Source organism: Monodon monoceros, unplaced genomic scaffold, assembly GCF_005190385.1.
Source record: "Monodon monoceros isolate NGI ecotype Baffin Bay Population unplaced genomic scaffold, NGI_Narwhal_1 Super_Scaffold_7, whole genome shotgun sequence".
Taxonomy (NCBI): Eukaryota; Metazoa; Chordata; class Mammalia; order Artiodactyla; family Monodontidae; genus Monodon; species Monodon monoceros.
In genome coordinates this window covers 100,261,069-100,279,867 of record NW_021703784.1, presented here as the reverse complement: position 1 = coordinate 100,279,867, position 18,799 = coordinate 100,261,069, and the positions used below count along the sequence as shown (strand labels likewise).

At 52.2% G+C, this 18,799-nt stretch overlaps 4 protein-coding genes across 8 annotated transcripts; 2 read left to right on the top strand and 2 right to left on the bottom strand.

Moving 5' to 3' along the window:
• Positions 1 to 128: 128 nt before the first annotated feature.
• Positions 129 to 8,818, top strand: TMEM262 (transmembrane protein 262). Of its 4 annotated transcripts, XM_029207277.1 has the most exons (5): positions 129 to 301; positions 3,609 to 3,815; positions 8,068 to 8,358; positions 8,465 to 8,564; positions 8,665 to 8,818. In XM_029207277.1, exons 3-5 carry the CDS (start codon positions 8,185 to 8,187, stop codon positions 8,739 to 8,741), a joined length of 351 nt encoding a protein of 116 aa, XP_029063110.1. In that variant the 5' UTR covers positions 129 to 301; positions 3,609 to 3,815; positions 8,068 to 8,184; the 3' UTR covers positions 8,742 to 8,818. The 4 variants fall into 4 exon arrangements, 3 of the variants coding, with proteins under 3 accessions (XP_029063110.1, XP_029063111.1, XP_029063109.1); XM_029207278.1 differs by lacking the exon at positions 3,609 to 3,815; XM_029207276.1 differs by lacking the exons at positions 129 to 301; positions 3,609 to 3,815 and having other exon boundaries at positions 6,454 to 8,358.
• On the bottom strand, positions 1,374 to 5,629 carry LOC114886599 (protein FAM161A-like). Its single transcript, XM_029207279.1, is given in 3 exon segments — positions 1,374 to 3,568; positions 3,779 to 3,877; positions 3,879 to 5,629. Coding segments are annotated over 3 exon segments (2,163 nt in total). The 5' UTR covers positions 4,535 to 5,629; the 3' UTR covers positions 1,374 to 2,160.
• On the bottom strand, positions 8,787 to 12,909 carry ZFPL1 (zinc finger protein like 1). 2 transcript variants are annotated; one of them, XM_029207274.1, is made up of 8 exons: positions 12,742 to 12,909; positions 12,315 to 12,424; positions 11,893 to 12,004; positions 10,497 to 10,690; positions 10,332 to 10,404; positions 10,111 to 10,257; positions 9,738 to 9,861; positions 8,787 to 9,249 (listed from the first exon to the last, which is right to left on the bottom strand). In XM_029207274.1, the coding sequence occupies exons 2-8, from the start codon at positions 12,414 to 12,416 to the stop codon at positions 9,063 to 9,065; spliced, it is 939 nt and encodes a 312-aa protein (XP_029063107.1). In that variant the 5' UTR covers positions 12,417 to 12,424; positions 12,742 to 12,909; the 3' UTR covers positions 8,787 to 9,062. The 2 variants fall into 2 exon arrangements, with proteins under 2 accessions (XP_029063107.1, XP_029063108.1); XM_029207275.1 differs by having other exon boundaries at positions 8,791 to 9,249; positions 12,729 to 12,893.
• A 160-nt stretch (positions 12,910 to 13,069) lies between these two features.
• CDCA5 (cell division cycle associated 5) lies at positions 13,070 to 18,404 on the top strand. The gene is made up of 6 exons (XM_029208673.1): positions 13,070 to 13,169; positions 13,391 to 13,485; positions 13,567 to 13,632; positions 13,719 to 13,754; positions 16,138 to 16,575; positions 16,768 to 18,404. The coding sequence occupies exons 1-6, from the start codon at positions 13,124 to 13,126 to the stop codon at positions 16,846 to 16,848; spliced, it is 762 nt and encodes a 253-aa protein (XP_029064506.1). The 5' UTR covers positions 13,070 to 13,123; the 3' UTR covers positions 16,849 to 18,404.
• The last annotated feature ends 395 nt before the right edge of the window (positions 18,405 to 18,799 follow it).

Genomic DNA, 18,799 nt, shown 5'->3' with positions numbered 1-18,799 from the left:
CTTCCGGGAGCCATAAAGTTGTTGTTGAAACAAGGCAGTCCTTCGGGTGAAACGTCCCCCTGCAGCCCTGGGTCCTTCGAGACTGGAGTTCCCCCGCACCTTTCCTCCCCGAGCGAAGAGGTTCCGCCAGAGCCCTGGGTTACCCCAGCTTCGCAGGAAGGATTTTGTGGAACTGGACGAGTCGCTGTCCTCCCAGAAGGAGGACGAGTCGTGGCTTCCAACCCTGCACCCCCGCAGACAGGGGCTGCGGAATATGTCCCTAGATGCAGTGGACGGAGCGCGGGCCGTGGAGCCAGAGAGGGTATGTCTGGCATCCTGCCACTGCCTTGTTACGGAGGTAGCAGCTCAGTTTCCCCCATTCCTAATATTGGGGTACATATTTTACAGGGGGCTGTGAGGATTAAATGCACGTACAGTGCTGCTCAGTGCCTCTAGCGCAGTGTTTCTCAAGGCCTGGTCCTCTGACGTGCATCAGAATTGCCTTCAGAATTACTTGTGGCATGTTGTAAAGACTCTGGGCTCCCCTCAGACCTAGCTTATTTTTTTTAAGTCAAGTAGTTCTGGTGCACCTGAACTTGAGAACTCCTATTATACGCTGCTTAGAAGACACAGTTGGCACATCTTAAGTGACTGATGGGATGTGCTGACGGAGGGGTTAGGTGGAGATGTTGAGGATAATTCTCAGGTTTCCAATTGGGACAAAGGTACAGCTGTTCACCCAGGTGAAGAGCTGAAGATAGGGAAAGACTTGCAGTTCAAACTGAGACACGCCGAGTTTGAATGGATGAAAAGGAGAAAAAGACTGTCAGTGTGGTCCTTGAAACATTACTTATGATGGGCTGGGGGGGCCAGGGATGGAATGGAAACCACTTTATTCTTTGGCAGGGGTCCTGCCAGCCAAACACAGCCCACCACCTGTTTTCATATGGCCTGTAAGCTTTTTTTTTTTCATTTTTAAATGGTTGAAAAAAAAATGGCATTTCATGATGTGAAAATCATATGAAAGTCATATTTCAGTGTCCATGGGAACACATCCATGCCCATGCATTTACATATTATCTATGCCTGCTTTTGGTTTTTTAATTTATTTATTTTTGGCTGCCTTGGGTCTTTGTTGCTGCGTGCGGGCTTTCTCTAGTTACGGCGAGCGGGGGCTACTCTTCATTGTGGTGCGCGGGCTTCTCATTGCGGTGGCTTCTCTTGTTGTGGAGCATGGGCTCTAGGCATGCAGGCTTCAGTAGTTGTGGCACGCGGGCTCCAGTAGTTGTGGCACACAGGCTCCAGTAGTTGTGGCACGTGGGCTCAGTAGTTGCAGCTTGCGGGCTCTACAGTACACGCTCAGTAGTTGTGGCACACGGGCGTAGTTGCTCCGCGGCATGTGGGATCTTCCCAGACCAGGGCTCAAACATGTCCCCTGCATTGGCAGGCAGATTCTTAACCACTGCGCCACCAGGGAAGCCCTATGCCTACTTTTAACTACAACAGCAGAGTTGAGTCATTGCAACAGAGACGTACGGCTGGCAAAACCTGTAACATTTACTATCTTGTTTTTTTTTTCTTTTTTAATTTAAAAATATTTATTGATTCATGCTTTCCAGAACTTTTTTTTCAAACCAAAGGCCAATACTCCCCTCTGCTCTCAATGCTAAGCAATTTTTTCCACCCAAAATTATAAAATTATGTATATTTTTATACCTAATCAGTTTGTGACAGCTGTGATTCTCAAACACTTTTTAAAAATAGAAGTAAGATCAAAGTTGCAAACAGACCATATGTAGTAATTTTAAAAACTGAATAGGCAAAGCCTGACTCTAACTGACCAAATGACCCATCAGCTGGATTCGGCCTTTTCAGGCTACACGAGGACTTTGCTCAAGAGACCTGCACGGGGCTTCCCTGGTGGCACAGTGGTTGAGAGTCCGCCTGCCGATGCAGGGGACAAGGGTTCGTGCCCCGGTCTGGGAAGATCCCACATGCCGCGGAGCGGCTGGGCCCGTGAGCCATGGCCGCTGAGCCTGCGCGTCCGGAACAAAAAGAGACCTGCACGTTATCAGACGGGTTCCCATGGATGTCCTTAACACCACACGTGCGGCTTCTGACACCCAATGCTGCCAACAACATCAGGGGAACAGAGAGGAGACCCTGTCGACTGATTCAGTTTTATTCTTCAACACAATTCTCTTCTCCACCCTCTTCATCAGCTTCACCTGTTTCCTTGCAAGAATCTTGGCTGTTGGTATCAGTAAGATAATTTTCTTCCCCATTCTCTCTTTCTTCTATTTTTTCCTCATTAAAGCTTTCTTTATCTTCAGTGAAACTTTTCACCTCTTGATTGCTGAAGTACTCAAATATTTTTCCACTTTGGCCTTTCTTTGAAACAAACTCATCAGATATTCCTAGTGCTTTTAAGGTGTTAGAATAATGCTTTTCTGCTGCCATTCTTGCATTTTTCTGAGCAACTCTTTCAAATAGCAGCGGCCTGTTTTTTAATTTTTCTTCTCTTCCTTCTAGTTCTCGTCGGTATTCTGTCATCCTTTCTTTTTCACTCTTTCTGAGAGATTTTACTCTGGATTTAGACATTTGAGCTAAACTCTGATGTGAGTCATAAGCCTTAGCCCGGGTTGTCAAGAGTTTCTGCAATTCTTTCATTCTTTGCTTCTGCTTAGTTAGGATCCGATTTCTCTCTTCTTCCAACATTTTCTTTTCCTCAAGTGATCTCCTTGTGGCTTGTTCTCTTCCCCTGGAGGACACCGTGGGCATGGGAGGGTTGCAGCTACAAGGCACAGGTTTTGCATTTCTACTTCTTACTGGTGACCTGCGCCTTGGAGACAGATAAGGCCAACGTGTTTGTTTAAAATTTTCTTCATCTGCTTCAATATCTGCCAAGATTTTCTCTCTTTCAGTGGATGCATGTGAGGCTGCATGAAGGTCAGATGGTTCACAGACTGTCAGGGGTTTTGGACACTTCTGTTCTGAGTGATGTTTCTGATATCTCTCAGGAAGGTCTTCAGTATCAGCAGTCTGGCACCTAACCTTGTGTTTACACTTGGACTTTTCAGCCTGTTCAGGACACTTGGGCTTCCTTGTAGCATAACTTCTGTGAGCTGGACTACAAGGCAGAGGGGATGAATTCTGTAAAAAGTCTTGGGTTCTCTGCTGCGTCCTAATGTTTCTATAGAGCTCTTCTTCTGTTAACTTGTCATTGGCAGTTGAACCATAAGTAGATCGAGGTATCGGTCTGGCTTTAAATTGGTTTGTTTTCTTTTTAGACTTAAAAAAGTCTTTCAGCTGCTTTTCCCGAATTTGCTTCTGTTCCTCCCTTGCAATAAACTTAAACGGCTTTTGCGAGGCCAAAAGAGCTTCTTTGTTTTTCTCCTTCATAGACCTCCTCCGTTCTTCATTTTGCTTGACTATATCATGATAAAGGGGGAGAAAGACGAACGCAGGAACTGGGTTGGCTCGGAATTTTTTCTTACACTCTGATTCTTCTTCTTGTTTCTTGAGCAGTTTGCGTGCCATTTCAATATCTGATTTAGATTTCATGTTCTCTTCTTTTTTCTTCTGCTCTCTAATCATCATTTTTTTTTTTTTTTTTTTGCGGTACGCAGGCCCCTCACTGCTGTGGCCTCTCCCGTTGCAGAGCACAGGCTCCGGACGCGCAGGCTCAGTGGCCATGGCTCACGGACCCAGCCGCTCCGCGGCATGTGGGATCTTCCCGGGCCGGGGCACGAACCCGTGTCCCCTGCACTGGCAGGCAGACTCTCAACCACTGCGCCACCAGGGAAGCCCTCTAATCATCATTTGAAAAGGCTCAGGTACTGTAATCTTTGGCACCTATTCTTTTGGCTTCTTTTTTTTTTTTCGAGTGCTGGCAATCAGCATCTTCAAACTGAATATAATCTTCAACAGAGAAGTTTGTCCACATGTTGTTGATGAGCTCCTTAGCATAGGTCATCATTCTGCTTTTCTCAGAATACTCTTTTTCTACGTTGGGCAACTCATCTTCAGAGGAAGACACAATCAAGGAGGAAGACTGACCTAAATCAGGCTCTGAAATTGATGTCATTAATGAAACAGGATGATGGGAGCTCTTTTCTGATACAGACCTGGAAGAGACACTAGCAGCTTCTTCCATGGTGATCGCTAGCTGAACTTCCTTTAAATTTAATTTATTCTGGTACATTTTCTCTAACTTTGCCATAGTTTCCATGTGGGCTGCCTTCAGCTCTTCTAGTTTCCTGAAGTACTCTTCATTAGAGTGGTAAATATCAGAAAGGTCCACAAAATCCTCACAGCTTATACATTTTTGTTCATTTACCCCAGAAATGTTGGTGTTAAAATCAGCTGGCGCCCGCGCCAGCCCCGCCGCCTCTTCCTCCTCCTCTTCCTCCTCCTCCAAGGCCGCTGCCGCCGCCGACAGGGACTCTACGGGGTCTTTGCGTTCGTAATGGGTGACCCGCGCTCCGGTGCTGGGATTGACCGGGGTTTGGAGACTGCTGGCCGCCAGCTTCGCTGCTCCGTGCGAGGCGGCCATCACCACGCCACCGAGGCCTGAGCGCCCGTGCTGGCCCGGGGCGTGCTACTATCTTGTTTTTCACAGAAGTTTGCTGACCCCTGACTCTATGGGATACTCAGAGGCTGTATAAAAAATATACATGAAGATTTAAGCTTATCAAGCTATAATCTTAAGAAAAATGAAGAAAAGAGTATAAAGATTTAGGGGCTTCCCTGGTGGTCCAGTGGGTGGGACTCTGCACTCCCAATGCAGGTGGCCTGGGTTCGATCCTTGGTCAGGGAACTAGATCCCACATGCCTGCTGCAACTAAGAGTTCTCATGCCGCAACTAAGAAGTCCGCATGCCACAACTAAAGATCCCACGTGCCGAAACCAAACATGCTGCAACGAAGATCCCACCGCAACTAAGCCCCAGCGCAGCCTGAATAAATATAGTTTTTAAAAAGAGTAGAAAGATGTAGATCTACTCCAAGAAATCTATAAACTTCAAAAAAAAAGTTGCAGAATACTGTTAAGAAAAATTATCCAAACTTTGGAATACAGACGGTAGCATGACCTTCCAATATCATACTGGGGCATTGTTTCACAAGCCCACCCAAGGATTATTTAATTACCTATAGGAGTGTACATTTGTTTGATCTTGCTATTTAGATATTGTCCCAAAGAGATGCAAAACATCTATATCCAATGGAAAAATAACCTCAAAATTTGGCTTGTTTGCCCTGTAGGACACCAGCCAATTTTGTATCTAACCTAGTAATCATGTTCTAATATTCCTCTTTAAATGCCTATCCATATCCAGCTCCTCAAGATGCATTCCTACCTTACTGAGGGGGAACCCCTTCACCGATGAGTTAAGACATCTTAGTTACATGTTTATTCTTTATTTAGAGATCATATTTTTAACTTTCTGAAAATTATACTTTGACAGTACATATGGTGTGATTTTGTTTTTTAAATTATGCATGTAGATGTACACGTAGGTGTATGAAGTTACATCAAGAAGGGACTCAGGGCTTCCTGGTGGCACAGTGGTTAAGAATCCGCCTGCCAATGCAGGGGACACGGGTTCAAGTCCTGGTACAGGAAGATCCCACATGCCGCGGAGCAACTAAGCCCGTGCGCCACAGCTACTGAGCCTGCGCTCTAGAGCCCGCGTGCCACAACTACTGAAGCCCATGTGCCTGGAGCCCATGCTCCGCAACAAGAGAAGCCACTACAATGAGAAGCCTGCGCACCGCAACGAGTAGCCCCCGCGGCAGCTAGAGAAAGCCCATGCTCAGCAACGAAGATCCAATGCAGCCAAAAATAAATAAATAAAACAAATAAATTAAAAAAAATAATAATAGGGCTTCCCTGGTGGCGCAGTGGTTGAGAGTCCGCCTGCCGATGCAGGGGACACGGGTTTGTGCCCCAGTCCGGGAAGATCCCACATGCAGTGGAGCGGCTGGGCCCATGAGCCATGGCCGCTGGGCCTGCGCGTCCGGAGCCTGTGCTCCGCAACGGGAGAGGCCACAACAGTGAGAGGCACGCGTACCGCAAAAAAAAAAAAATAATAATAATAATAATAATTTTTTAAATTTTTTTTAAAAAGAAGGAACTCAAAAGATGCCCACTCACCGAACTGTTGAAGGGGTTACCTCCGTAGGTGTGGGGGGGGGAGGGGGGAGACTGGTACATTCTCCTCTGTATGCCTGTGTATGATGCAAATCTTTTACAAGAACATATTCATACACTATGGGGGTAATTTTTTTTTTTTTTTGCATTATGCGGGCCTCTCACTGTTGTGGCCTCTCCCATTGCGGAACACAGGCTCCGGACACGCAGGCTCAGCGGCCATGGCTCACTGGCCCAGCCGCTCCTCGGCATGTGGGATCCTCCCGGACCGGGGCACGAACCCGTGTCCCCTGCATTGGCAGGCAGACTCTCGACCACTGCGCCACCAGGGAAGCCCCTGGGGGTAATTTTTTTTTTTAATGACATTGAGGTAGAAGCCCTAACATAAAAACATTCGTTTGTATTCAAATGAGAACTAAAGTGCAAACAATTGTTTCAATGTTGTGAACACAGCTGGGCATCGGGCATCACCCCTTCAATGTGTTAAGATGGGGGTCTGAGGGTCTCTTGTGATTAATGACACTGGGCAGCAATAATGGATAGTGGTGTCAGGCTTTATTTAACCTTACTGCTTCCAGGCAGGAGACTTCCGGTCTTGACCTGACCTGGGACCTGACTTCTGGGGCAGACAGTGAGGCAGGAGGCAATGGGGCGGGCCAAGTTCAACATCAACTCTTCTTCTACAATAGTTCCTGGGAGTTTGCATGTCCCTCCACACCATTTCTGGCCAGTTTTCTGACTTATTTTGTTGACAGTCCTGGAGTTCTCACCTCTCACACGTACAGAGGAAATGTTTTTTTCTTGGCATCTAATTGTCCCTGCCCATTCCACAGCCTCGGGTAGAAGTGGATATTAGTACTGATTCCCTCACTCATTGGCTGCGAAAACTTGAGCTGACAATCCCTCTCTGTGCCCCAGGCTTGTGTGTAAAATAGGATTTGTGCCACCAGTCCCAGCTTTCTCATGGGACTCTTGGAATGGTAGAGACAATGAGTGTTAAGATGCTGAGTGCTGGAAGGCAGCAGAGGGGAGAGCTGGTCAGCATCATGTGTTGGAAGAACATCTGGGGAGAAGATGGAAAAGCCAGTTGCTCTCCAGGGCCCACCTGGGGAGGATGTGGGAAGGTCCTGGGACAGCTATGGAGAATCTGTTGTCCCTTCCCTTACTTCCTCCCCATTAGGGGCTGGAACAAATACTTGGAGTTTGTGATCCAGCCCAGGCCTGCCCTCACCTGGCTACATCCTCCAGTTCTACTGGAGAGATCTCATTAGGAGAGATTACACCTGACCTCTCATCTGCCTAAGACTTGCTGAGGACCTACATGCCCCTTCACATTTTTTTTTTTTCTTTTTTTTGGCTGTGTTGGGTGTTCGTTGCTGTGCGCGGGCTTTCTCTAGTTGCGGCGAGCAGGGGCTACTCTTCGTTGTGGTGCGTGTGCTTCTCATTGTGGTGGCTTCTCTTGTTGTGGAGCATGGGCTCTAGGCATGCGGGCTTCAATAGCTGTGGCTCGCAGGCTCAGTAGTTGTGGCACACAGGCTTAGTTGTTCCATGGCATGCGGGATCTCCCTGGACCAGGGCTCGAACCTGTGTCCCCTGCATTGGCAGGCGGATTCTTAACCATTGTGCCACCAGGGAAGTCCCCCCTTCGCTTTTCTGAGCCCCAGTTCTTCATCTGCAGAATGTGCCCACACTACCTCCTGTGTGGAACTGTTGAGGACTTAGTGAGAAGATTTGCCCAAGAGCACAAAGTGTGTGGGCTGGGATGGTGAGGTACGCTGTCCCTCCCTCAACACGCTAGGGCCCCGCTGCTCTGTACCTTTAGCCCAGCCCCCCTCCACAGTTCAGAGCTGCCCTGGCCACCCAAGAAACACTCCTGTATTGGCTGGAAACAGCCTGTGCTCGAGAATCTTGTTCTCTATGTCCTCCCAATTCTAGAATCCTACGGCTATTCCAGACTGTGCGCTCCAGAACCAGAGGGGTGGGCTGCTCCTCCTGGGCAGTGTCCGCTTGCTCAAGCTGTACCAGCTGCCTTGAGTCTGTGCTGCCACCAGGATGCGGTGGCGGGACCGCGTGGCCGTGCTCTTCTTCCCACAAGGCATGATTCTCACCATGGCTGCTCTGATGCTCTTCTTCATACACCTGACCGTCTTCGCCAGCGACGTGCACAACTTCTGTATCACCCACCACTATGACCGCATGAGCTTCCGCTACACAGTTGTCCTGATGGTAGGCCAGGGCAGGGGCTCGAGGGCTGGTCAGGGGAGGCCCAGGGGCTGATGGAAATCCCCCTGTTGTGTCAGGGGGCCACTCTCCCACGGGATGGGGCCTACAGTTCTCCCAGGTGATCGGCATCTGCTGGGCCGCCATGGGGTCACTCTACGCTGAGATGACACATGACAAGTTTCATCGATGCTTTTCCCTGACTGTCCTGAGTGAGTAGGGTGTACGCAGCGGGAGAGGGGAGCTCTGGAACCCTGAGATGCAGCAAGGAGGGGGCAGGCAAGGCTGATGGGGGCTCTCTCCTCTGCCCAGTGCTCAACGGAGCCATGTTCTTCAACCGCCTGTCCCTGGAGTTTCTGGCCATAGAGTACCGGGAAGAGAACCACTGAGGCTTGGGGCCCAGGCTGAGAAGGGGGAAGGAAAAGGCTGCTTCGGGTGTTTTAATAAAGTCTGTCATTTATTTCCACCTGTCAGCTCCTTTGGGGGAGGGAGGGGGAAAGCTGGAGACCCAGGAGGAGAAGGTCAAGACAAATATTTGATCTGCAGGAACCCCAGGCCTAGCCTGCAGCCACTCTGGTGGACTTGGCTTTGGGCCTGGGATCTTAGTGTCTCAGGCTTGAGGAAGAGGAGCAGAGAAGGGCCCCTGGACCTCCCCCTCTACCCACCCTCAGGCCCCCAGCTCCTAGGCTGGCCTAGCCATAAGCAGGGGCTCAGGAGGGACCCACACGGATGTGAGGGTTCATGAGCGGGTCCAGGTTGGGATCGCTGTCAGCCGCAGCCCGGCCCAGGCGAGACATGAGCGCAAGGAGGGCCAGGAAGCCCAGCAGCCCCAGGAGCAGCAGCAGCCCTGCCCGCTGGAGCAGGGTCAGCGGCCGCTTACGAGACCCAGCCCGGCTCCTGGGGGGATGAGGGGAAGTCAGGTCAGGCCTCCAGTCCCTGGCGGCCCCTGCAGCCGGGAGAGGAGCCCCAGCCATGACGCTCATCTTCCGGCCCCAGCGCCACCATCCCTGAGCCTGGTTTCCTCAAGGGTGGTCATCCCTGCGCCTGCCCACTACCAGGCTGACTGTGCAGCTCAAACCAGCTGAGGCAACAACTGTGTTCTGAAACTGGAATGTGTTGGGTATAAGGAGAGTCACAAAGATTGGGGGGTGTCAGAGCAGGAAGGGGCCTCAAAGAGCCCGAGTCCGAACCTCATATGTAGCACGCAAGGAAACACCCGGAGGGGGGAAGACCCTAGCCCAGGCTTTGGTGCACAGCCCCTGTACCATGTCCCATTTTTACCCAGAACAAGCCTCTTTTGTCATGAAATCGTCCTGCCAGGGTCTCTGGCTCTCACTTCCCCTCCTCCCCCTTCCTGGCATCCTGCCCCACCTGACCCCATGTACCTGAGCAGCTGGGCCAGCCAGCCCAGGGCAGGCCGGCGACGGTACTTGTCATCATCACAATCCCCATGGAGGCCTGGTGCCCGGTCATCATCCCGCGTGTCATACACCTTCCTTGGGGCTGAGGCTGCAGGGGCAGAGCCACCGGCATCCACAGGCTCAGGAAAACTGGCCCATAGCGGGGTGGGGAGAGGGAAGGGCAGGACGTCCCGGACCTCCTCAGCCTAACAGCATCTCGGAATTGTGGGGAGGTAACGTCTGTGATGGAGTGAGGGAGGGTCCCTGTGGGTGGGTGTCTAGACCCCCGAGCCCCCTCCACGCAAAGCACCCCACTCCCATTCTATCCTCCTCTGGCCTGGACAATTCCCCGGCTCACCGTGAGTCAAAGGCTCGGGATTGCCCATGTGGATCACCATGTGCTGCTCGGGTCGGCTCGGGGAAGCAGGGGGCCGGGGGACTTGGCTGTAGAAGGCTGGGGCAGCAGAAGCGCTGGCTGTCTCCTCTTGTTTGGGGCTACCACTGGCTGTGGGCAGGAAGAGAGCTGTCAGCAGAGCAGGGAGGCAAGGGCCCCAACAGCAGGTGGAGACCACCACTTACCATTAAAGCTGGACCAGTCAGAGAAGTCGGAAGTGTTGAGGGGCTCAGGCTCTGGGCTCACCACCTCGTCAATCTGGAGAAAAGAACAGATGTCACCAGCCTGCCCAGTGCTGTCCCCACCCACCCACCTGGCCCAGGTGGGACCCAGGGGATACAGGCTCTCACCAGAGGAAGACCCAGTCCTGCCCGGGCCCAGTTGACTGTGGCCAGCTTCTCTCTCAGTGCGGAGGCCACTGGGCCGGCCAGGTTGGTTGGAGGGAAGATGGGGCCACTGCAGCTGGGGCACTGGTAGCCAGCAGGTGCTGTGTTTCGGGGTAGCTGGGCAGCACGTTCATTGAGGCAGGCCCAGTGGAAGAGATCTGAGGGCCCATGAAGTAGTGGAGGAAAGACATGAAGAAGAAGACACTTAGGACCCCTAGCCCAGCAAGAGCCCCCAGCCTGCTGCAGAGATACATGCACACGTAAGTGTAAGCCCAGGGCCTTCTCCTGCCCATCCTTACCCCAGGTCCACTTCATCAGTATTCCCTAAGACTTTGGCCTTCCTGGCCACCACTACCCGACTAAGTCAAGGCAGATGCTACCAAACTTCCCAGCCCACTAGGGGGTGGGGGTGGGTGGGAAGAAGATGCCACCTACCCTTTCCATGAGTCCTCTCTGGACTCGCACTCATCACAAGCTCGTTGGGCTAACAGCTCATCAAGAACAGTTTCAGAAAAGGTTACTAGACATACACACAGGAACACGTATGGGTGTACACATCCATGGGCACAGATATACACGTGTTTATATACATGTCAAACGCAGGTGCCATCCCCTACATCCACACATATGGGCACACTAACTCTCACATACACATCTATACACTCATGTTTGCTAACACTTAAGCACCCTCACCTAGGAATTCTCCTGCAACCCCACAACACACCTGTGCTTATATGTTCACATACAGCAGTTACCCATTCATTCACCCATAGTACAAATGAATACACTAACACTTATGTAAAGACAATGCACGTTCAGTTCATGCACATATAAACACACAGTGATAAACACATACATGGAGCACACTCTTTTACACTAGTTCCTTCAAAAAGTGGAGCTAAGGCTCTTACACCAGAGTCAGGTCAAGGTCATGACACATGCCCCTGCTGACTTCCTTTAGCTGACATTACTGTGAGGAATGCAGTTCCTCTCTGTTTAATCTTGGAATCAGAAATGGATCCTGAATGTCTGAAAGCCCCATGCTTTCAGCTCACTGCTGGTATGGCCAGCTACTGCCCACAGCTACAACCACACCCACAAGTTTGACTGGCTCTCGCTCAACCCTAGAGATTGGCAGGGAAGAAGCTAGAAGCTTTAATTTTTAGGGAAAAACACTAAGGCCTCGAAAGGGGAAATGACTTGCCTGAACTCACACAGCAGGTAAGTAACCTAGCTGGACCAGAATCTGGGGCTCCAGCCTCCCAGGCTTGAGAGGTCACTGTCCTGCTGCTTGGGGAGTGCCTGGAAACTGGTCACGCTGGGCCTGTCCTGACCCCCCCATAAGGTGCCCAGGCCTCACCATAACAGACCAGGCGGGTCGTCTCCCGGGCGGCCAGGGGTATGTTGCAGAGGCGGCAATTGGGGTTGTAATCGCTATCTTGGAGCCACTGCAGGTAGGACTGGACGATGCACTGAAGTGGGAGAAAGAGGTCACAACGGGAGCAAGAACTCCACAGCCCATCTCCCCAAAGCCCAGATGCCTCTTTTTCTCATCACAGAGGAGATTGATCCTTCTGTTCGACCAATGAATAAACATTTATTGAGCACACACAGTGTGCCATACTCTGACTTAAGCACTGGGGATACAACAGTGAACAAAATAAACTAAGTCCTTGTCCTTGTGGAGCTTCCATTCTAGGGCCAGGCCCTTCATGGATTTGGAGGAAGTCAGTACTACCTGCCCACCTAGTGCCCTGCTCAGCCGTTCCTCTGAACACCCACCTTGGCGTGATTGGCTACCAGGCAGTGCTCGCAGACGTTGACCCGGTGTTCGAAGCAGAATAGGTTGGTCACCTTCCTCTTGGGGCACTTGCAAAGCCCCATAGTCGACCCTGAGGAAGGGGTCTGAGTTGGCAGGGAGCCAGGTTCTGGTGGCCGCCACAACGCACTCACCAGCCCAGTTGTTTTCACTCTTACCTGCCCTAGACACCTCTCGTACTCACCCCAACCCCAAACTCTTGCCCACCGTCCCTCTCCATTCCGGCCACGCCCCCTGCATAAATCCCACCTCCGGAGACCCCAGATTCCTCCCGCATCCCAAACCTGGCCAGGCCCCTCCATCAGTCTCTCCGATACCACCGGCCCCGCCCCTAGGGGCCCCTCCCGAGCCCCACCCCCTCCAAGCCCCGCCCCCACCTTCCCCACAGACCCCACTCTGTGTTACGAATCGGCTGCGGCACTCGTCCCCACGGGCGCGAGCGCCGGTCCGAGGCGCGGAAGGTCAGACAGCACTCAGGCGAGTTCTCGCTCGGCTCCCTCCAGCTCAGAACCCTCCGATTATCCCTCCACTGCCACGTCTCTTCCGGGTGCGGCGCGCGCTGATGACACCAGCTCGCCTCTGGCCCCGCCCCTGCAGACGCTAGACGTGGAGGCGGGTGGAAAGGGGGTGACCAGAGCTCGGCGGCCCTCCCGCTTTACGTCACTTCCGCTTCCTCCCGGGTAAGGCGGGTAATTCGAACGTTTGCCTTTCGGGTTGGCGCGAGCCCTGGCGGCGGTGGCTGCGGCAGTAGAGCTCGAGACCAAGGCTAGACATGTCCCAGAGGCGAACCCGGTCCGGAGGGGCCGCCCAGTGCTCCGGTGAGCGGAGGGCGCGCGGGAGAGATGGGGCTGAGCAGTTTGTGGGACGCAGTTCCGTGAGGAAGGCCCTCCCCCCACCGCCCTAGGAGGCTCGTCCCCCGCCCGAGAAGGCGCCCCCAAAGGGCCTGTTTGGGAACTTCTCTCGCTCTCTTCAGCTCCTGTTCTCTCTAGACTCTGAGGTCTAGAGTCCTCCCCTACCTGCTAAATTTGTCTCTTTCCAGGTCCCAGCGCCCCAACTTCCACTCAGTCTCTGCGGAGGTCCCAGCGGAAATCAGGCTCTGATCTCCCAAGCATCCTCCCGGAAATCTGGCCTAAGGTGAGCCCCGGGTTCCTCAGTTCCTCCTGCCCCGGAGGCCCCTGGGCTAATGTAGAGCTCAAGTTCACCCCTCTTTTCCAGGCACCCCAGGCGGCTCCAGTCAGAAAGCCCATCGTCTTGAAGAAGATCGTGGCCCGTACTGTAGAGGTGAGGACAGAGAGAGGGGTTGTAGGTGGGGAGCCAGAAGTGGGATCAACTAGTGTTGATGTGATCAACTAGTGTTGTCTCCACAGATCCCGTCTGTTCATTCGCCTCGAAGGAGCCCCCGGGTAAGTTCATTTTCATTTTCTTAGTTAAGGGGAATCCAGGACAGACAGTCTAGAGCTGAGGCGGAATATAATGGCTGCTCACGTCTGCCCAGGGAGCTATTTGCTGTATTTTGAAACAATTTGCCTTTGGACACCTATGTGTATCGCCAGTCTTGCTTACTTCCTGCACGCTTGGTGCGTTTAGCTATTGATGCCCTGTATTCTCTACCATTTTCCTTTAAAAGTTGAGCTGTGTCTTAACTACTTTCTTCTTGCTCGTCTATTGTTCTCAGTGTAGTATAATGTCCTTAACTGTTTTAGCAGAAGTTATTGTTAAGGATGTCTCACTAAAAGGAGATCTGTACCTGAAGATATAATGAATGAGAAATACTAACTGCCTTTGAGTGGCTCACGGGGCTTACAGTCAAGTGGGGAGAAAGACAAATAAGTGATAACATAGTGTGCTGAGGACTGCAATAAAGAAAGTACTAGATGCTGTAAAGGCACCTAACCCAGACCAGGTAGCTCAGGGAATGTTTCACAGAAGAAGTGTTTAAACTGAGTCTTTGAAGACAAGTTAGGAGTGTTCTAGGCAAAGGAAGCTGTGTTTGCAGATGCCTGGAGTCCACAAGGAAAAGCATGAGGTTTGGGGAACAGCAGCTTTGATGTGTCTGCCGCAGACCTTGTCAGGGGAGGGAGCGTGCCAAGCCAGAGCAGATCCTGATGAGGCATGAGGATGAGCTTCGACTTCATCCTTTGTTCTGTGGGCAGCTTTGGAGAGTCTTAAGGTAGTGACTGAGGCAGGCTTGGATGTTTTAGAAAGATCTCTTTAGGGTCTGGGTGGAGAATGGATTGCAGAAAGCCTTCTGGGGACCCCCAGACCAGGTGGGCGGGCATGAAAGGAATCCCGAAGTGAGATGGTGGGAGCCTGAAGTTAGGTAAAGGCAGAGTGCTGCTTCTTCCCCTGGCTCACCGCGTGACCACCGCATCACACAGGACTCAGCTCAAAGGGCACTGCCTCCCCGAAGCCTGCCTGATACATTTCTCCATAGGCCTTATGAATAGCCGAGAGTATTTTGTTTGCATGTTTGTTGTCTTAGGGGCAGGGACTTCTGTCTCCCCTATGGTGGCCACTCTTTCTTGTTGGTTGAATGATAGATTCATGAGATATTGAACAAAAAATGCACAAGGACTTCGATGACTGCTTGGCTGTAGGGATTGAAGAAGAAGTCGTCTGGGTGACTCCCATTTTGTTCAGCATCCCTTTTACTAAGACTCATGGGGCAGATTCCCCAGAATCTGTAGCCAGGAAATGTCTCTCTTGATAACCAATATAATTCTATTAAACCACAAGGGCCCTAAATTTGTCCTGTTTCTCGCCTTGTCTTGGTTGTCACAAAGCTCAGTGTCAAGTTTTGTGAAAGTTAACTCAGTGATTATTTATGGAACACCGGCTCCACGCAGGGCTCTGCTGAAGGTGTTGGGCACAGGCAAGGTCAGCCAGACAGATGAAGACGCTCACGTGTGACGCGCACATTCTAGTCGGCGTCACAGTCAACCAGCGAGCAGCCACAATCGGATAGTGATGCTCACTGCTCAGGAAAGAGGTCCTTGTGACAGAGGTTGACCAGCGAAGGTGAGGAGGGGCTGCTCCGTTCCACGGTGAGGGACCGCCTCCCCGAGGAGGCAGCACTTCAGCTGAGACTGGAATTACGAGAAGCCAGTGTGTGAACCTCTTAATACACATGTCAGATTAAGTGCTTTCCTGTTCAGAACTTTGCCATGGCTCCCTGGGTCTCGGAGCAAGGGGCTCCATGGGTCTCCCCTTACAGTGGCCTGCAAAATGCCCTATAACACCCCCATTACCTCTCGAACCCCACGCTCAGTTCCTCGCCTCACTCCCTTTCACTTCAGCCTCGCTAGCCTTATTGTTCCTTGACCCTGACTGGTACCCTTTCACCTCAGGACTTTTGCACCTTCTGTTCTCTCTGCCTAGAACATTTCTCCTCCAGATGACTTACTCCCTTATCTCCTTCAAGTCATAGCTCCGGTGCTACCTCAGTGAGGCCTACACTGACCCACACTTACTTAAAATTCCAAACCCTTCCCCCACCCAGTATGCTCAGTCCTGTTGTTTTTTTCCAAAGTGCTTAACATATGACGTGATTCTCCCTATTCTCTATTTTCCCCACCAGAGTGGCAGCACTGTGGAGACGGGTCTTCTCGGTTTTATTCCCTGCTCTACTCCCAGTGCCTGGCAGGTGGCCAGTAAGGACTTATTGACTGGATGGACATTTTAGGTCCTGTGGGTCTTTCTTTCTGCCCTAAATCTCCTTGCGCCTTTCTTGAAGTAAGTAACACAGCCAAGTAACAGGGAGGCGTTCTCTTTTCTGTCCTGGTACAGATCGCTGTTTTTTTGGAGAAAGAAAACAACCCTCCTAGCAAGGAGCCTACTCGGGAGGACGTCTTCCCGACACGCAGTGTCCCTGTCACCTCCGCCTCCACTCCTGCGCTGTGCTCCCTGAATGTTGAGTCCGACTCCAGGGAAGGAGACCTGGACGCCAGAGACTTGGAAATGTCCAAGAAAGTCAGGCGATCCTACAGCCGCCTGGAGACTCCTGGCTCGGCCTCCACCTCCACCCCGGGTCGCCGGTCCTGCTCTGGCTTTGAGGGGCTGCTGGCCACAGAAGACTTGGCTGGAGTCTCGCCTGTGGTGGGTTCAAAGCTAACTGAGGTCCCCAGGGTCCCTGTGAAGCCCTGGGCCCCAGACACAACTCTCCCTGGAATCTCTCCCCCGGCCGTGAAAGAGAAACGAAAGAAGAGGAAGGTGCCGGAGATCTTGGTGAGTGAGGGGCAGGGGCCTTCCTCCGCCGTCACGCCAGACCCACGGGGAGACGCACCGGGACACGTGCAGGGCCGGGGCTCAGCCCTGGCTGTCACGGGAGAAAGGCGGTGCCTGCAGGGTATGGGTGGAAATGCTCCAGCCAATGTGCCCGCTTCTCCACTCACCTGCCCCCCATTTCTCTTCCCCCAGAAATCGGAGCTGGATGAGTGGGCCGCGGCCATGAATGCTGAGTTTGAAGCTGCTGAGCAGTTTGATCTCCTGGTTGAATGAGATGAAGTGGGGGTGTCCCTGGCCAGACTCCCCTCTTCCCCCTGTACATAGTCCCCTCTCCCTGTGGAGAAGACACTTGGGGTCCCCTCCCCTGGTCTCGTTACCTGTGCACACACTGTTGCTGCACATGAGGCCTGTCCTCTGAGGGCTGGCACAGCGGCAGCGGCCGTTTCAGCTTGAGGAAACGGGGCCCGCCTGGCCCAGCCCCGCACTGGTGTCCTGCCTGTAGTCAGTCACCTACCATCCTTTCCGCGCTACGTCCCAGAGTATCCCAGCCTGTTTCCAGTCGGGCCTCAGACTAGGGAGTAGGAATCACTGGCCCAGCCAGAAGAGGTTAAAGGGCTGGGGGCTGGGGGTGAGAGAGAGCACCTCTGCTCTTGTGGGGAAATGTGGCCGCTCTGCAGCAGCCCCACCAGAGCTGGATGCCGAGGGCCACAGCCAGCCTCGGGCTTTCTCTACTGAGTTGCCTCTGCTGAGGCTTGGTTCCCAGCCATGAGTGCATCTAGGTAACGAGGCTTGGGTTTCCTCTTAGATTCTGTAGATGGTCCGGGAGGACTGTCGCCATGGATTGGAGACAATTCTATCTGTGAGGAAGAAGCAGAATATTCAGCCTATAGTCTTAAGTTTTGAAGGAGGGAGGGAAGCCTTGGTTGGGTCTCAGACTATAAATGTCTGCTGCACAGAAGCTGTGTTTTGTAGTTCTGTGTGCTGTTGCTGAGATGTTCGGTTAAATGCAGGCTGGCGGAGCAGTGGCCGCTTGGGGAGGGAAGGTGTCTCCAGACCCCCCAGAACCTGAGGCTCAGGGCATATGGACGGATAACTGCAGAGGGCAGGAAGGGGCCCATGGCAGGAGGCCCCCCCTCTTATCACTCATACCTGTTTTTTACAAAACAAAGTGTACAGCGTCTACTTAGCTCTAGAAGAACTTAGGGGTTGAATGGTCCTGGTGACATTAGCATTTCGTAAAGTTCTAGGAAGCTTTTCTCATGTGCCAGAAAGGGGCCAGGGTTGATAGCAGTTTTAACTTTCAGCTTCCTTAGTGTCCTCTCACAGGAGGACACTGCCTGAGGTAGGTGCTGAACTAGGGGGAGGGTGGGGTCATTCATTGTCTCTGGGGATCCCCACTCCCCTAGCCCCCGTTTCTCTTTTCTCAATATTGTTAAAAGGTGAGCTTTCAAAGGCTGCCCAACCACAACTTCCGCCATAGCCCAGGCCTCTGTGCCTTTTGATGTTTACAGGTTCATGGAAGTAGGGGATAAGAGGAGTGTGGAGAGGCTAGTGGATAGCAGAGAATATCAGGGAAGATGAGTGCTTGCTTGGTTAGGGTCCCTGAAATGGCACGGGCCTGGTGGGTGCTAGTTAAACGCTTTGCAATTGTCCTCGCTGGCTGGCGGGACAACTCCTGGGAAATGTCTTAGTCCTGCAGAATCGGGAGTAGCCAAATGATGTTGAGTTGATGTCATGACTGCAAACTTCTCTTTGTCCCTGAAAAACTAAGAATGGAGTTTAAGGAAAAACTGGGGTTTGTTTTTTAAAGAAAACAACAATTAAAGAGTTTCTGCCTGTTCATATACTGTTTCTTTGTTGGGTCAAAGGCAGAGCTGAAGGTGTGGGACCCAGGAAGCCATGCCTTCTTTGGGCTGTGTCACCAGGGTTGTCCCTTTGTATGAGGGGCTGCCAGCCTGGCCTCCAGTAGCCTGTGGTAGATCACTCCTACCCCCACCCCACCCCCAGGTCTGTTTTTTCTGTCCAGTCACTCACCCACTCCTCTAAGAAGGGGAGCCCTGTACCCTCCTGTCCCAGGAGGAAAGAAGTGGGTCCGCGGTGAGGCTGCTAAGAGCTTCGCTTAGTGCCTGGGAACCAACCCTCCACCCCACCCCGAGTCCAGCTCTTATTCCCCGCCCCCTCTCCCTGACAGACTCCTGTGAAGGAGCCAGTTCCTCACACACTG

Coding starts and splice junctions, on each gene's coding strand:
- CDCA5 (XM_029208673.1), top strand. CDS start 13,124: ATGTCCCAGAGGCGAACCCGGTCCGGAGGGGCCGCCCAGTGCTCCG. Junction 13,633..13,718: donor TCGTGGCCCGTACTGTAGAG/GTGAGGACAGAG, acceptor TTGTCTCCACAG/ATCCCGTCTGTTCATTCGCC. Junction 16,576..16,767: donor GGAAGGTGCCGGAGATCTTG/GTGAGTGAGGGG, acceptor CTCTTCCCCCAG/AAATCGGAGCTGGATGAGTG.
- ZFPL1 (XM_029207274.1), bottom strand. CDS start 12,416: ATGGGGCTTTGCAAGTGCCCCAAGAGGAAGGTGACCAACCTATTCTGC. Junction 10,691..11,892: donor GACCCGCCTGGTCTGTTATG/GTGAGGCCTGGG, acceptor ATGGGCCCTCAG/ATCTCTTCCACTGGGCCTGC. Junction 9,250..9,737: donor TGGCTGGCCCAGCTGCTCAG/GTACATGGGGTC, acceptor TCATCCCCCCAG/GAGCCGGGCTGGGTCTCGTA.
- TMEM262 (XM_029207278.1), top strand. CDS start 8,185: ATGCGGTGGCGGGACCGCGTGGCCGTGCTCTTCTTCCCACAAGGCATG. Junction 8,359..8,464: donor GCTACACAGTTGTCCTGATG/GTAGGCCAGGGC, acceptor TGGGGCCTACAG/TTCTCCCAGGTGATCGGCAT. Junction 8,565..8,664: donor CTTTTCCCTGACTGTCCTGA/GTGAGTAGGGTG, acceptor TCCTCTGCCCAG/TGCTCAACGGAGCCATGTTC.